The sequence below is a fragment of the Limulus polyphemus genome, unplaced genomic scaffold (genome assembly GCF_000517525.1).
Source record: "Limulus polyphemus unplaced genomic scaffold, Limulus_polyphemus-2.1.2 Scaffold2, whole genome shotgun sequence".
In the NCBI taxonomy this organism is placed as follows: Eukaryota; Metazoa; Arthropoda; class Merostomata; order Xiphosura; family Limulidae; genus Limulus; species Limulus polyphemus.
In genome coordinates, this window is record NW_013665612.1 from 154,414 (window position 1) to 169,407 (window position 14,994).

General features: G+C 31.0%; 1 protein-coding gene across 5 annotated transcripts in view; it reads right to left on the bottom strand.

Moving 5' to 3' along the window:
- The window catches only part of LOC111087314 (synaptogenesis protein syg-2-like), a 137,670-nt gene that overhangs the window by 42,301 nt on the left and 80,375 nt on the right, over positions 1-14,994 (bottom strand). For all 5 annotated transcript variants that reach the window (XM_022393618.1, XM_022393658.1, XM_022393582.1 and 2 more), the window contains exons 3-4: positions 8,752-8,862; positions 7,658-7,861 (exon numbers count right to left, since the gene is read on the bottom strand). In XM_022393618.1, the coding sequence (XP_022249326.1) occupies positions 7,658-7,861; positions 8,752-8,862 (315 nt within the window). The remainder of the gene's footprint in view (positions 1-7,657; positions 7,862-8,751; positions 8,863-14,994) is intronic.

The window sequence follows — 14,994 nt, forward strand, 5'->3', positions numbered from 1 at the left end:
TGAACATCGACCTTTATGAGAAACACTTTACGTATAATAAACTCCATTATTATTAAAAACAACCACTAAATGGTTTATTTGTTAATTATGATTAAAACATCATTTCGACACAAATGGGTTACTATTTTGTACACATCCAGTCTATAAGTACAGATAGCATCAGGAAAAAAATCTAAAGGTAATTTTCTTAACTTTTTAAAGGGTTCTTTTCTACAAGTCGGCAATACGCTGCATTGTAACACCTATCTCTTTTTACTTAATACTTGTTGTAAATTCTTTGTAAGTAGTGGGGCCTGGCATGGCCTTGTGGTTGGAGCCCACAATTCGCAATCTGCGTACGGTGGTTCTAATCTGTGTTACCGAATATGTTCGCTCTTTTAGCCGTGGATACATTATAATTTGACGGTAAAAGAGTACCCCAAGAGTTGGCAGTGGGTGATGTTGACTGGCTGACTTTCCTAAAATATATTACTGGAAAATTAGGGATGGATAGTGCAGATAGCTCTCGAGTAATTTTGTGTGAAATTCAAAATAAACAAACTTTATGCAGTATCATACCAAAATATATTTCAATATTGCTATGTGAAAAGAACAAAAAAAAAAAACGCAATTCCAGCATATGTTACAATGTAACGTTCTTTCTAAATAGGCAGATTTTAGAGCAAATAAAAAAAAAACTGGTATTAATTGCATCCAATGTATATGAAGGAATCATTCCAAGTAATCTAAATGGTATATATATTCATTTCCAGGGTATGCAGGCACGCTATTTGTTTCCTATCTCCATGTAAAAATAAAGTTTCAAGATTTCTCTATATATCATGTAAGTAGTGTCCACTGATAGGTAAACAGAAAGTCTATGGAGTTACAATGCTAAAACCCTGGGTTCGTTCGGTTCCTCGCACTGGGCAGAGTGCAAATATTGTGTAGCTTTGCAATATAAAAACAAAAACAGTAGTATATATCATCTTAATATAGAATTTCAGCCACGAGAGACACTAAGTTCCTTTCGCCAGAGTTACCTAAAAAACTAGGTTATTCATTCAACTAGGGAGTCTGTCACATACATTTTTTCATAGATTCGATTTCCGTAAGTGAGGCGTATTTTATAGAAATACACAGTGATATTTTCCACTGGCAAATCAGGTGATACAACTTCCCTTATTTTGTAGTGAGAGTGACCATCAATCATGTGGATAACACTTGTAACTTAAGGAGAATGACATTGTTGTTATTAGTATATAATACCATGTTTTCTCAGTTTTGGACAAAAATGTTAAAGATATTGATGTGCTTTAAACACACCAGAGAGTTTTCTAGTGAATACACTCAAAATATACATTGGCTATCTTTGATGGTTCATGAATTGAATAAAGATTGTTTTTGCTTTGTTAACATTAAGGCCAGTATCTTTCTTTGAGTCGAATTCAGTCGAGGGTGGAGAGTTCAAATTTTCACTATGCAATAGATTTTCTGGCGAATATCCAGTAATTCTGCCATTTTTACCCAATTACTGGAAGGAAAATCAGTGAACCTAAAAATACCATATATGTTACATTGAAAAACAGCCAGAATAAGAGTTTATTAAATTTGGTAGCAATAAAAGTCTAAATAAATCAAAAATCTAACTTGATATTAATAATTCAATATTGAGAATTATCTCGCATGTTTTGCTTTACCTGATAATATGGCAATAACTGAAAATGATATCGTAATTTTGTTTAATGATCTTCATATCTTAAGACTAATCTAAGGTCACTAAGACGCACGAGTCTTTTGTATGCTCCACGAGTCTCATTTTAGAAATATATTTTTCGTCAAACATTTATGATCTAATAAATAAACTTTTCTTTGATGCTTTAATGTTTTTGCCATTTTTGCAGTGTTATTTAGTTTCATAAACAGCGAACGAATAAATTATCTCCACCCGCTCTCTTATTTCCAATAAAAAAAAATAAACAACACAATAGACAATAGTGTAATGAAAAACAAATAGTATCTAAATACATAATAACCAAATGTATGTCTGTCATACTCGATATCTCTTGAATCGTAGAAAAAAAGTATATATCAAAATGCTTATTTTCAAGAGTACATTACAGGAAAATTATTCATTTCTTGCAATTCCTAAAATTTCATATCGATATCAAAACTGATCCGTCAATCTTTGTATGTGCTGAACGGTCAATCTGAGAATAAAAACTTACTAAAAACAAAAATGTTTTTTTTATGAGGGAATTTAATTAAATAAACTGTACTTCCTGCGCCGACTGATTGAAAAAAAATATTTCCAAGATAAGAGCAAGAATGAAAACAAACACACAAAGTGAGTAACATGTTTGAGTGTATATTTGTTGTTGTTCGGTTTATATGTACATAAATATATCAGTTTGTTACTCATGTTGGTATTATATACATGCATGATATTATTCCACCATATCGAACAAATTGATTGAAATTAAATCAAATATTTTCCCTTTGACACTTCTTATAGAAATGAAAATTGTCAAAAGCGCTTACTTCGGTAGCCGTCGTTTCTTACACTCAGTAAATGACAATGAATGGTGGCATCCAGCGGAAAACTTCCCCACGGTTACTTATCAAAGTAAGTGCTCTATTGTGCTGGATGCACCCATCTCATCGAAATCCAAACATTTTTGTTATCAATGCATTACAGTCAGTATTCATTTCTTAAAAGCAAACGAAATGCAAATTTCTTTATTGAAATAGCAATGGAATGTCAAAAGATGATTGTAAACTGTCGACAAGACAATCATATTGTCTATGAGCTATGACCAAAGGGAATGGGTTGACTGCACATTTTGCATTTATTCTTTACTATTTTTAGGAATATTACTTTGAACTGTTTCAACGGGCATCTGCTACTACTATATAAAAAGTCCTGTAGTAGGTACAGAAATAACAACAAGACGATACTAAAACATCCAAGCATAGGAATCTATGTTATGTCATCCTATTCGTGCTGACAGGTAAATCAAATATGATGACCCTCACCCGTGGCTCAGCGGTAAGTCTTCAGGCTTACGATGCCAAAAATTAGGTTTCTATATCCGTGATGAGCGAAGCACAGGTAGTCAGTTGTGTACCTTTGTTCTTAACAATAACCAAACCAAAATATATGATGATACTTTTAAACTTACCTCTTATAATCAAACATTTTCAGGTTAAGATGATTTTAAATTAACCGTAAAGATTCCATAAATAAATATGATAGTTTTACAAACTGAGTAATTTCCATATATACATAGAAAATTAAAAAATAAATCATTGTTATTACACTCGAGATGCTAAAATTCAATAAAAGTTGAGTAGTTACTTATTCCAACTAAATACACAACTAAATAATAGCCTAATTTAATAGTTGATACTCAAATGTATTTATAAAGTGGGAGAGAAAATGAGGCTTAGCTTATGTTCTGTTAAGCAATAAACATATGTTGAAAGAAATGTATCTTTAATTAATGCTTGCTTTTTAACAGAAATATATACATATTTTACGATTAAAATGTTTTAAAGATAGTAACTCTCGAGGACAATCATCTAACATCACAATTTTAATATAGTATTTACAAATTACACAAAGAATCGCCGAAGGAGCATTTTGTCACCTGAAATATTACATAAAAGTTATTTTATGAAATGTATTGAACTTTTTTTTTTTCAAAGTTTAAAGAAAATATTTAATTTTCAGATATAGCTAATAATCCTAAATTCTGGTGATACCAGTGTGTTACGAAATATTATTTTTATGACAGTTGAGATCATTACTTTTGAAACAAACGTCAGTTTATAGTCATGCCCAAAAAAAATGTGTGACTTTATTTTTCATACAAATGCTGTTTGAGGAATGTGGAAAAATATTTAAAATTCTATATTTTGAAGCAAACTAAAACTAGGAGATACAACCATTCACCTGAAAACTTTAAAATAATACCTCACTAAAAGTGTAAAGAAACACTTTTACCAAAATCATAGAACATAATATTTTATTGCTCATCCTGATACTAGAAGTTTCCAATGTATGCATTCCTTAACTACCTAAACATGCTTTCATATGAAATGCAATACCTGTGAAAAAAGGAACTAGACTCTTGAAAATAATTTATATCACCAGACAAAATACATTGGATGCTTTGAAATCGTGTGTAATATATAATAGTCTGTGTCCTTTTCAGGATAGGAAGAAAATAAACAATTGTATATTCCTCAAAGAAATAAGCATTATTTATAAGACTTACTTTTTGTTTGTTTTAGCGCAAAGATGTAGGACGGACTATATATATATAATGTGTTTACACAAAGCTCAGTTCCTGAGGTTTAGCGTTATAAGCCCTAAACGTTAACCATCAAGGGACCTATTTGACTGAAGAGTGTTCATAAGATTATAAATTGCACCAAACATATTTAAGAAACCACAGCTTAAAGCTTTAGAAGAAAGTATGGTGTGCTACGTTTAATTTAGATATATCCTTATTATAATTTAACTCGCGTTTTCTTCATCTGTTCAATGATTAAGACTAAAAAATATAACACTACTTATTATGCTGATAAAATTATGATTTTACTGTGAAAATAGATAATTTTGAAAGAATAAGGGTGCAATGTGTTGTTTAGTGGTTAAAGTGCTCGGGACATGAAAGTGAGGGTTCGTGGTTCGCGATCCTTTGCTACAAAAACACATTCCGTACTTTGGGGCTGATGGTGGACTATTACAGAGACGATGAAATTCCACTATCATATGATATAATAATAGCCAAAGAGTTGGAGTAGAAACTGTTGACTATCTACCTCCTCTCTGTCAGTTACAAATTAGAGACATCTCTATGTTGAAAGCTTTTGTATGGCTCAGCGCGTAAGTTCTAAACAAAATTACGAGGAAGATTAGATCTTAACAAATAAGAAAAACGTCAGAATTCAACTTAATTACAGCGTCTGACTGTGTAAAATAAAACTAAAATAGGTTATAATTACTCGCAATAGACCTATGAAAAAAGCCATAGAAAAAATATCTGGGATTCCACAGAAGATGAGGAGGATGTAATGCTGATCAACATTTATTTTTGTAATTGATACTGTATTAATAGAACAGAACTTTGAATTCTAATACAAAAAATAAAAGATTTTGCTGTTACATAAATGTTGAACATTTTCACCTACTACTCAGTTTAACACTTCCTTTCAATTTGACAGGTGGACGTTTTCGCATATTATCTTATGATGAAGGACACACAGTGGGTAAATATGTTTTAAAATCAAATGCATGTTTTTCCGCCTAGCTTGAAAATGTTTGTTGTATTCGACATATATTTTTTCCCATTTTTCTTGTTCCAAGTGTTCGTAGACTCTAAGGTTAAAGTGTTATGATATTTATAAACCACTGGGTGCTAGCCCAGAAATTCTAAGATGTACCACATGGCCAATCCGACATCCACTTGATGACCACAGTATTTATTGCTGATATTGGTATATTTTATACGACTTTATTTAAATTGGTTAGGCTTGATATTAGGTAAAAACTAGGTTAACGCTATTTAAGATATCAAAACTAAATTTTTAATTGTGTTTTATGTCTTCTGTAAATCTGGTATTCATAAAATTGTTAGTGCGGTTGGTTTTACTCACGGCATTTATTGGATCTTTGAAAAATTATCTTTACAAATTTCGCTTTTGTTTTTTAAATTGTAAAATAATATTATTTTCATTTGTATTAACAATGAATCTACGTGGATTTCAAACAATTTTCATATTTACCCAACATTTAATTCTTTGTCAGACAAATTGTATACATAGAAAAAGAAATATTCATTTTTCATTGTCATGTGTCAACATAACCGTCAAAGTGTGGCTTCCATTTGTACACCCACATTTATTCATTGGTGGTTTTAAAGAAAAAAACACCATGTTACAGTAAAATTTTAGTCTCTCGGCTGTAAGTAGGAGGACTTATACTTATGAAATTCGAGTCTAGATCCTTGCAGTGAGTCCATCAAAGATAGTCCATTGTTCATCTTTTCGCTTTAACAAACATGAAAATAATGATGGAAATTAAATTCCTTACATGGATTTGAATACATACCAACTAATTATGAATGATTGTTTGTTTGTTTGTTTGTATTTATGCACAAAGCTAGACAATGGGCTATTTGTGCTCTGCCCACCACAGGTATCGAAACCTTGTTTCTAGCGTTGTAAGTCCGCAGACATACCGCTGTGCCACTGGGGGGCAACTCTGAATGAAACCACTTATTCAATTTACCATGTGAAGTGTAAGTACCGACTTCGTACTTTAAAAGATTTTTTGTGATATAATTCATTACATGGAACGTGAATTATTTAGATAGTTGTAAACTATTTGTTCTAATTTTTATCATTTGATTATGAAGCTCACAATAAATCATCAGTTAAAATCATTTTGTTACGCTTAATGGCTTGATTTGAAAGTGGGAATTATTAACTAAGGATCCAAAAAGAAATTCAATAACTTTCTTGCAAATTAATTTTGTTTATCGATATTGGTCAGAACTCCAATAAAAGAAAATTGAAACATTTGTTTGATATATAATTATACTTGTCATAATACATTTATATTAGGCCTAATGCTTATGTCTTATGGGAAGTATAGTTAATTATAGTTGTGCTTCGCCAGCTTAAAAAAAGGGTTGTTTGTTTGTAATTAAGCACAAAGCTGCACAATGGGCTATCTGTACTCTGCGCACCACGGGTATCGAAACCTGGTTTCTAGTGTTGTAAGTCCACAGAAATAATGCTGGGCCACTGGGGGGAGGGGGCTAAAAAGAAAGGCATTCACACTACAACAATATATCTATCTATCTTTATATATTCATATTGTTATGAAAACATATTGATAATATCTTAAATATTACAACAGCCTTAGGGTTGTGTTAGTAACAGATTTTACTGCTCAGTTAGTGGGATTGCAATGAAATGGATACTGATGAATAATGTTACTAAATGAGTCTATTTGTGCAAAGTTTGAGCTGAAGCTACTTTGGTTGAGATTTCCATAAAACTCCTTCTATTGAACATCATTCTCAAATTAAGAAAAAAAAATTAAAGTCTACAGGCGTATATAACAACACTAGTCATTATTGCAAATCTTAAAAATAAACTGTCGGTCTCAACTTCTTGATTCAGTAAGTTAAGTTAAATTTATAAACTTCATAGTATAAAACAAATCGCTGAAGACTACAATTAGAAAAGACAGGTTAGATAGAAGTACAATTAAGTTAATTATTTGAAATATAGTTTACGCTGTAGGAGTAGTGTCATTGAAGTCATTCAAAATGCAATATTGGAAAGATTATTTAAGACAAAATATCACCAGTATCAGAATCTCTCTCTTTAGTGATGATTTTTAATTACGAAATCAGAAATCTTGTTGAAAACTACATAAAGCTACATTAATGTAGTTTACAACCAACCGATAATTTTGCACTAACATAGTTTTTACTAATCATTTAAAAACTTTTGAATTCACAATGAGAAAAAAATTGTTGTCACAATTATTCTATGAAAACTGAGAAATTCTATATATATATATTAAATGTCATATATTATTGAAGTTAAAAGTCAAACAACAATCACAACGTTTTAGATATAATTTTCTAATACTTACAGTTTAAATCTAACGTGACTGAACTGAATAATGGAGCTCCAATGTCACTGTTTGAAGCTTCACATACGAGAGAAGAGAATAAATCTTGACGACGGAGTTCGGGAAGCACAATTTCGTTTCGGGAGAAACCTTGGGGCGTGAGAGTAAAATTATCCTTTAAAACCTTTCCTTCTTTCTTCCATGTCAACGCTGGAGGCGGTCTTCCTGTGCAAGGAAAGTCAGTATATCATTTAATACACGATAACAAAAGCCTACCTATCAGTTAACAGAATAAAACAAGTTAAAACAAAGTCTTCAAAGCTTTATATATTCCCTGGCATAAATTAACTTTGTTAAGATTGTTTTACTCTTGGTAAATTTGTTAAACATTCTCATTATAAACGTTTAGTGAAAAGGAGGAATTACAGTACTCTTGCTGTTTATATATTTATACTCCACGTTCTTTATCTAGCTTTAGCTTCTTTGTGTATGATGCATCATCCATTATTCCTTTGTTTGGCGATGTGAATGCAACTCGTACTTCACTAAAGCTTGAAATTTGTTGTGAGGTAAATAGCCATTAAACAGGAAGTTTGGAGGTGCAAGTAATGTGTATAAATGTGTTACATTACGTGAGACCTAAATAATGGCTGTAATTAAGTTAAAATTATCCGGTTTGTAGGTCTAATATTTACGACATATATATATATATATATATTATTAAACTTATAATAATTAATTTTGTTTAGCTTTAAAATCTATACATTACCTACCAGGAAACATCTATAGTATAATGCTTTTAAAATTAAATGAGTATCTTTTTAACTTTAAATTTGGCTTTATAAGTGTAATTACAACAGCTTCTTCGAAGTTAAAAATAATTGTTTACAAAAAATATAGCATGTGCAGTAAAATAATAGTATCAGCAAATAATTTTAAGAGGATGGTCCTGATTAAGTTGGAAAGTTACATAATCAATATTGAAACTCACAAGAATGTCATATTTTTGTAGGCTATCTTACAGTAGATGGAATTTATATATTATTAAATAGATTATAATCCATTCGATATCACATAATCTTAGATGAACTTAGATTAACAAGTTCAAAACTTACCTCCATCTGCTTCGCATATAAGAAGTAACGGATATCCTTCATTGTAAGGACCAATCAATCCGTGGAGATGCTGGCCAAACTTATCCATAATGATTGTTTCGCGAGGTGGAACTGAGAGAGATATAAACGTCCAGTTATGATTCATAATAACAGATAACTGAAAGCATTCATTTAAAATGAATACTTCTATTAATTATTCTTTTACATTTATGTTTTGTGAGTATATTAAAACCGGGGGTAGAGTCAAAATTCGATTTCATGCGTTAAATAATCAAGCTTTAAGCTGAATTATACTTCCTTTAAATGTTTTCCGGATAAAACTTTTTCGTGACTTTCACAAAATGAGATAAAATATATTCCCAAAATATCCTGAAATGTCTTTAGAAGGTTAAGATTTATCATCTTTCCGAAGTTTACAATGTTCAAGTCTTTTTGCAAAAGGAGAAAATTGAAAGTTATTTTTATTTAGCATATTGCTATAGTATGAGTGAAATATAAGAAACTTGCAATATTTAAAATACTATATTTTCAAGTTATATTTGGAGAAAACAAATTGTTAAAATCCGACTTTATTTTATTTTTTTATGGAATAAAAGAATATTTATTCTATAGGACTTGACTTTAAAATGCCCAAGTCTAAACATATATGACATTGTATCATTTCTTTAAAAAAACACAACGAAATGACAACTGCCAGCTTTGCCTGATTATTTATGTTAGAAAGATCAAGATCGAACACATACCGTAACTTGATAATTCAAAATGATTATTGGTAACATGAAGCTCATTGTTAATAGTATCATAAAGTATCAGTTATTTGATACTTTCCAACTGTTCTTTTAAAAAGAGAAATTGCCACTTCTTGAGGTGTGCGTTGCACTAACAAAAACAAACAAATAGTATTCCAACATGATTGATTTATATGTTGATAAAAAAGTGGAGTATTTGTTTTTCTGCCTAATTGTAAGAACGAAATAGCTGTTCAGCAGTATTTTATTTTTGTTTCAAATCAAATATGCCAGACGTAGTCTGGAAATTTATATATGTATATATATCAACTTTTGCTGTCAGTTTCACTTATTTATATTTCAAGATGTATATACTTAACTTGAGATATTATATTTAATATATATATATATATATATATTCGATAGTAGTATATTTGATATTCGTATCACATAATACTACTGTCAATGTTTTTATTTGAGTAGTTGAGTTGAATGGGTTGTTACTGCTTAGCCTTTTTCTGCCTTAATATCCGTTAACACTTCTACAATTGCAATATTCAAAGATAACAAAAAATTGATTGCATTCTATCAAAACTAAGAACTTATTCTAATGTGTGATAGATCGATATTAGTTTAGAAAAATAAAACAAAAGACAAATAGTCTAAGCAATGTTATGTTATAATGAGAAAACCTGAGAACTGATAGTTAATCAACAAAAAAATAATTTAATTTTTATCACGAAAAGAAATTTATAATTATGAATATGTCACGACATAATAGTAACAAAGGAATTTAATTACTAGTCAAAGGTTATGTATGTTTCGCACGTATTATGTTCTATACTATAACTATACATACATATATACACACACATACACGAATAAGGTAAAATACATATTAACATGACAGGTCGTTTTTTATAGAAAAATCAATTTAAAAATCCATAAAGATTTTGTGTAACTCTAACGTTCAGCCTTGACCGTAACTGTATTTGTCCTTTTCAAACAAATTGTCAAGAAGTATCTATCGTATTTTCTTCAGCTTTGATACTTCATTAAAAAATAAAAATAAATTTCGGATGTTATTTTTTATGCGATTATTACGTATCCAGAACCTTTTTATTGCATATGAAAACCAATAACTCTGTAAGCATTTTTGAAGATGTATATTACAGTTTATTAATTTTGCTCGGTTATCGACAAATTTAACAATATTAAGAAATAATCATATGCAACAAAAGTTAAAATATAATTTGAGATTTTGTGGCAAATATGTAATCGTAACATATACATCAATATCATACTCAAAAGAAGAAAAATAAAACTGGTGAAATTTTATTAAAATAAAAACGTACTTTATTTATTATATGCAGTATAGCAGTTTTTTTTTACTGGACATATATGATTTTAAATAAAAATATGCTTATCAAAACAAAGTGAATTCTATAAAATGCAGCATTATCTGGTACTAAAATAAAATTAAATTATTTTACTGAGCAAGTAAATATTATTTCAGGAAAGAATCAAGGGAATTATGCAAATATTATTGCACTTGTAAGATAATGTCTCTCTAAAAATTTCTAACATGTAAGATCCAGGTTCGTGTTCTAAAGTACATAAATATTTGTGCAAGCTAAAAGAGATGTCAGTTGAATTTCAAACATTTCAAATTCTGAGGGAGTTGTTCCTTCAATTTAAATACTTCGGCCAGAAAATGTTCATCATGTATATTGCATGCGAACTGTTGAGGACTATTTTAATCATTGGACAAACTCTTGGTTGTAAACTCGAACAACGATGAAAGTTGATGTTCACCACACCCATAGACAAGATGAGTTTATTTTACCAATCACGTGGTTTATTGTGTACAGCTTGTTTGTAGGTGTTGTAGAAAATCTTTAAAGTGGCCTTTTAAAAATATATATATTCTGTTATGTTGAAGTAATAAAATCTAATTTGTGAAAATGCAATAGCTAGGTCCAAGGATAAAAACAATAACAACAATTATGATACATCTAACTTGCATTGATTATGTTGCTTTAAATATTTATAATCAATCTACATCGTAACAAAAACATTTTTCTGGCTACAAGTTGTTATGGATGAAATTATTAGATGGTGATTAACGAAAAAACTTTTATCTTAAAAACTTATATTAAATGGTGAAAAGCTTTTACACTGATTACAATAAAAGGGTGGATTGTCAGATACAACGATATTATCTCGAAATAATAATTGAGTAGCAGGTTATATATGGATAATTATTAATAAGATTTTGACATATGAAACATTGTATAAGTTGAATCTTCAAAAGGTATTTTTTAATTAATGTTGATAAATATATTGTAAACTCGTAATATACTTAAATACATCTTCTCAATTACTTTAAATAATTATAAAATAAATAGAGCAGCTGTAACCTTTTAAATTTAATCAACACAATATATCTGAGCTCACTGAAGTATGTTTCAATCATTATTAGTTTACAAAAGGCTAATTTGATCTTTATTCATATAATTTCACAAAATATTACCTATGTTACTATAGTTTAATGAAAACGATAGGTTTCCGTAAAATCACGAAAGCAGTAAAAATAGGCAGTAGCTTTAATATTTTCAATGCTTATGGGTATTGCTGAAAGCTGAGAGACCACAAACATTCTTCAACTCTACACAGAGAAAGGTGCAAAAATTATGTAACATATACTTCATTCCTAAGTGCTTGTCAAACAAACCTGAAATATCCCACACATGTGTATTAAGCATTGGAAGTAGTTATTATATAAAATAAATCTGAACAGAAGAAACCATGATGGTGCAGCGAAGAAGCACAGCAAACCATCAAATAAAATAAAGAAGCTTTCAAAGAATGGCATACAAAAGAGCAAAAAAAAAGACAGGTGAAGAGAGCGTGGTACTGGTGAAGAATGAGGAAACTAAAAATTGGTAAAACAACATGGAGACACCAGAAGGGGATAAGAAGGTATACGGAATAGCCAAACAAATAGAAATGGCAAAAAGAGACATTGCAGTGATCAAAGTAATTAAGGAAAAGAAGAGAAGCTCCTGATAAATGAAAGTGCAACAAAACAGAGATTGAAACAGTACTATGAGAAAGTAGTTCTCACTAAAAATGAGACAGGAGAATTGGAAGAGACACCACCAATAGCAAACCCCGAACTGGATGTCAATAGAGTGGGATCAAAGAAGCAGTTAGAAAAATGAAGAGAGACAATGTGGGATGTCCATCATAGATTGTCATTGAGATTATTAAGGTACTAGAAGATGATAGAGTTGAGTATGCATGGACCCTGTTGAAAAACATCTAGAGGGAAGAGCATATACCTGCTGAACGGAGAGAAAGTTTATTGATACCAGTGTACAAGCAGAAAGGAATTAATAAAAACCATATAACCTGAGCGCTTTCGAATGGTGGACCTTTATTTTTCAGGAGATGCTCTTGAATATGAAACTATAGAGGAATAACATTGGTGTAGTATTTGATGATAATGAAAAAAAAAGGCACTGGTAAAAAGAATAAGGGAAGTTGTAGACATCGACGAAATACAATTGATAGATGTAATTTTCATTCTGCGACAACTGCAGGAAAAGTACCTTGAAGGAAATAAAACGTTATGCCACGAAAATTAGTATATTGGTGCCTCCAAACGAGAGGAGTGCCAAAAAAGCTACTCAAGCTAGTGTGAGCCACTTATGACAATTAGTATATTGGTGCCTCCAAACGAGAGGAGTGCCCAAAAAGCTCCTCGGGCTAGAGTGAGTCACTTATGAAGGAGCGACAACAATCGTGAATATGGTATATGGAGAAATATACAAGTGTGAAGTAAACATTGGGCTGTATCAAGGTTCAGCCATTAACCCCTGCTGTTCTTCATTGTCATCAACATCTTGAGTGAGCAATGCTACAAGGGACCACTGTGGGAGCTATTATTTATCGACAACCTTGTCCTGACAGCTGAAAGTGTGAAGAATCTACAAATGCAGTACAATCCAAAATGAAGGAGGAAGTGAGAAAGCTATGAGAGATAGGATCCGGGCAGGTTGGAAGAAATGGAGGGAAGTAACCATAGTCATAAGTGACAATAGTTTACCAAGGCCACCGAAAAACAAAATGTATAATACTGTGATAGACTGATGCTCCTCTATAGAGCCGAGACCTGGACCCTGAGGAAGTAACCAGTCGGCCACACGAACGCCAACTCTTGGGATTCTCGCTATTAACGAATAGTAGGATTAATCGTAATATTATAACGCCCCCACTACTGAAAGGGCGAGCATGTTCGGCACCTTCTGTGATACCGCGACTCGCAGATGGCGAGTCGAGCACCCTTGCCACCAGGCCATAGAAAACCCTGATTCGATACACATAAAATACTTCTTTGGTAATATAGTGATATATTGACTCTCTAGCTCTTCTGTCTTCGAAATTTTGACTTAAGAGTTTTTCTGAAGGGTGGAAATGCCCCATTTCTAGCCAGCATGTTTGAAACTACACGTACATTCTATTGAACGCTTTTGGTAACCAATAAATCTCCTAAAGGACAACTCACCTCTTAAAATGTTAAAACTAGCAAAGGTTACAATAAATACCGAAACTGTTTTATTTATTTTGTTTTTTTATTTATTTTAATACTTACGTTGCATTTTTGCAATAACTCCTGTCAAAATTGTTAATTATGTTATACTGATTTTGCTTGGTTTGGAATATTTGTGCACCATTCCTTAATTTTGAACTGTTACATTACAGAGAAGGCGGATAATTAACACACTCACACCACAACCCCTTAGGGTATCATTGTCTCATCGAATAGTGGGATTAGACCGTTATTCTTATAGCACACTCACTCTTTATTTTACCAGTTGTGTACTGATTATTAGTTTTTTCTTATCTGGCTTTGCTAGCATCGGATGCCAACAACATAATGTACATTTCTTTATACGTTATTGAATTACTACTGAAGTCAAGAAGGTAGATTTTGATTAACTTTGAACATGCTACGAGTTACGTTTAAAAGATAGATTGAATGTAAATTTTAAAGGCAATCCGCTCATGTGAAGGTATAGAATATGTGCGTGGGTTCAAGTCGCTATGTAACAAAAAAGAAAAAGCATTAGAACATGACCAGACTACGTCACAAAGGAATCAACTTTATATAGATGTGGTTCTACTTGATAAAATGCATCTTTACGTTTGTTCTTGAAGTACCAAAGGAACTATGGTTTAATGTCAAAATTTGTGAGTTCGTTTTTTTTTAAGCGCAAAGCTACACAACGGGCTGGTTTTCTGTGCTGTGTTCATCACGAATTTCGAAATTCGATTTTTAGCATAAAAAGCATTTAGATTTTCCACTGAGCCACCGTGAGGAAGCTTTATGAGAAAAAGTCAAAACGCATTTTCATAATAAATATATACACATATATACATATATGTGTGTATATATATATATATTATTATTATATATATATATATATATTATACATATGTATATAATAAT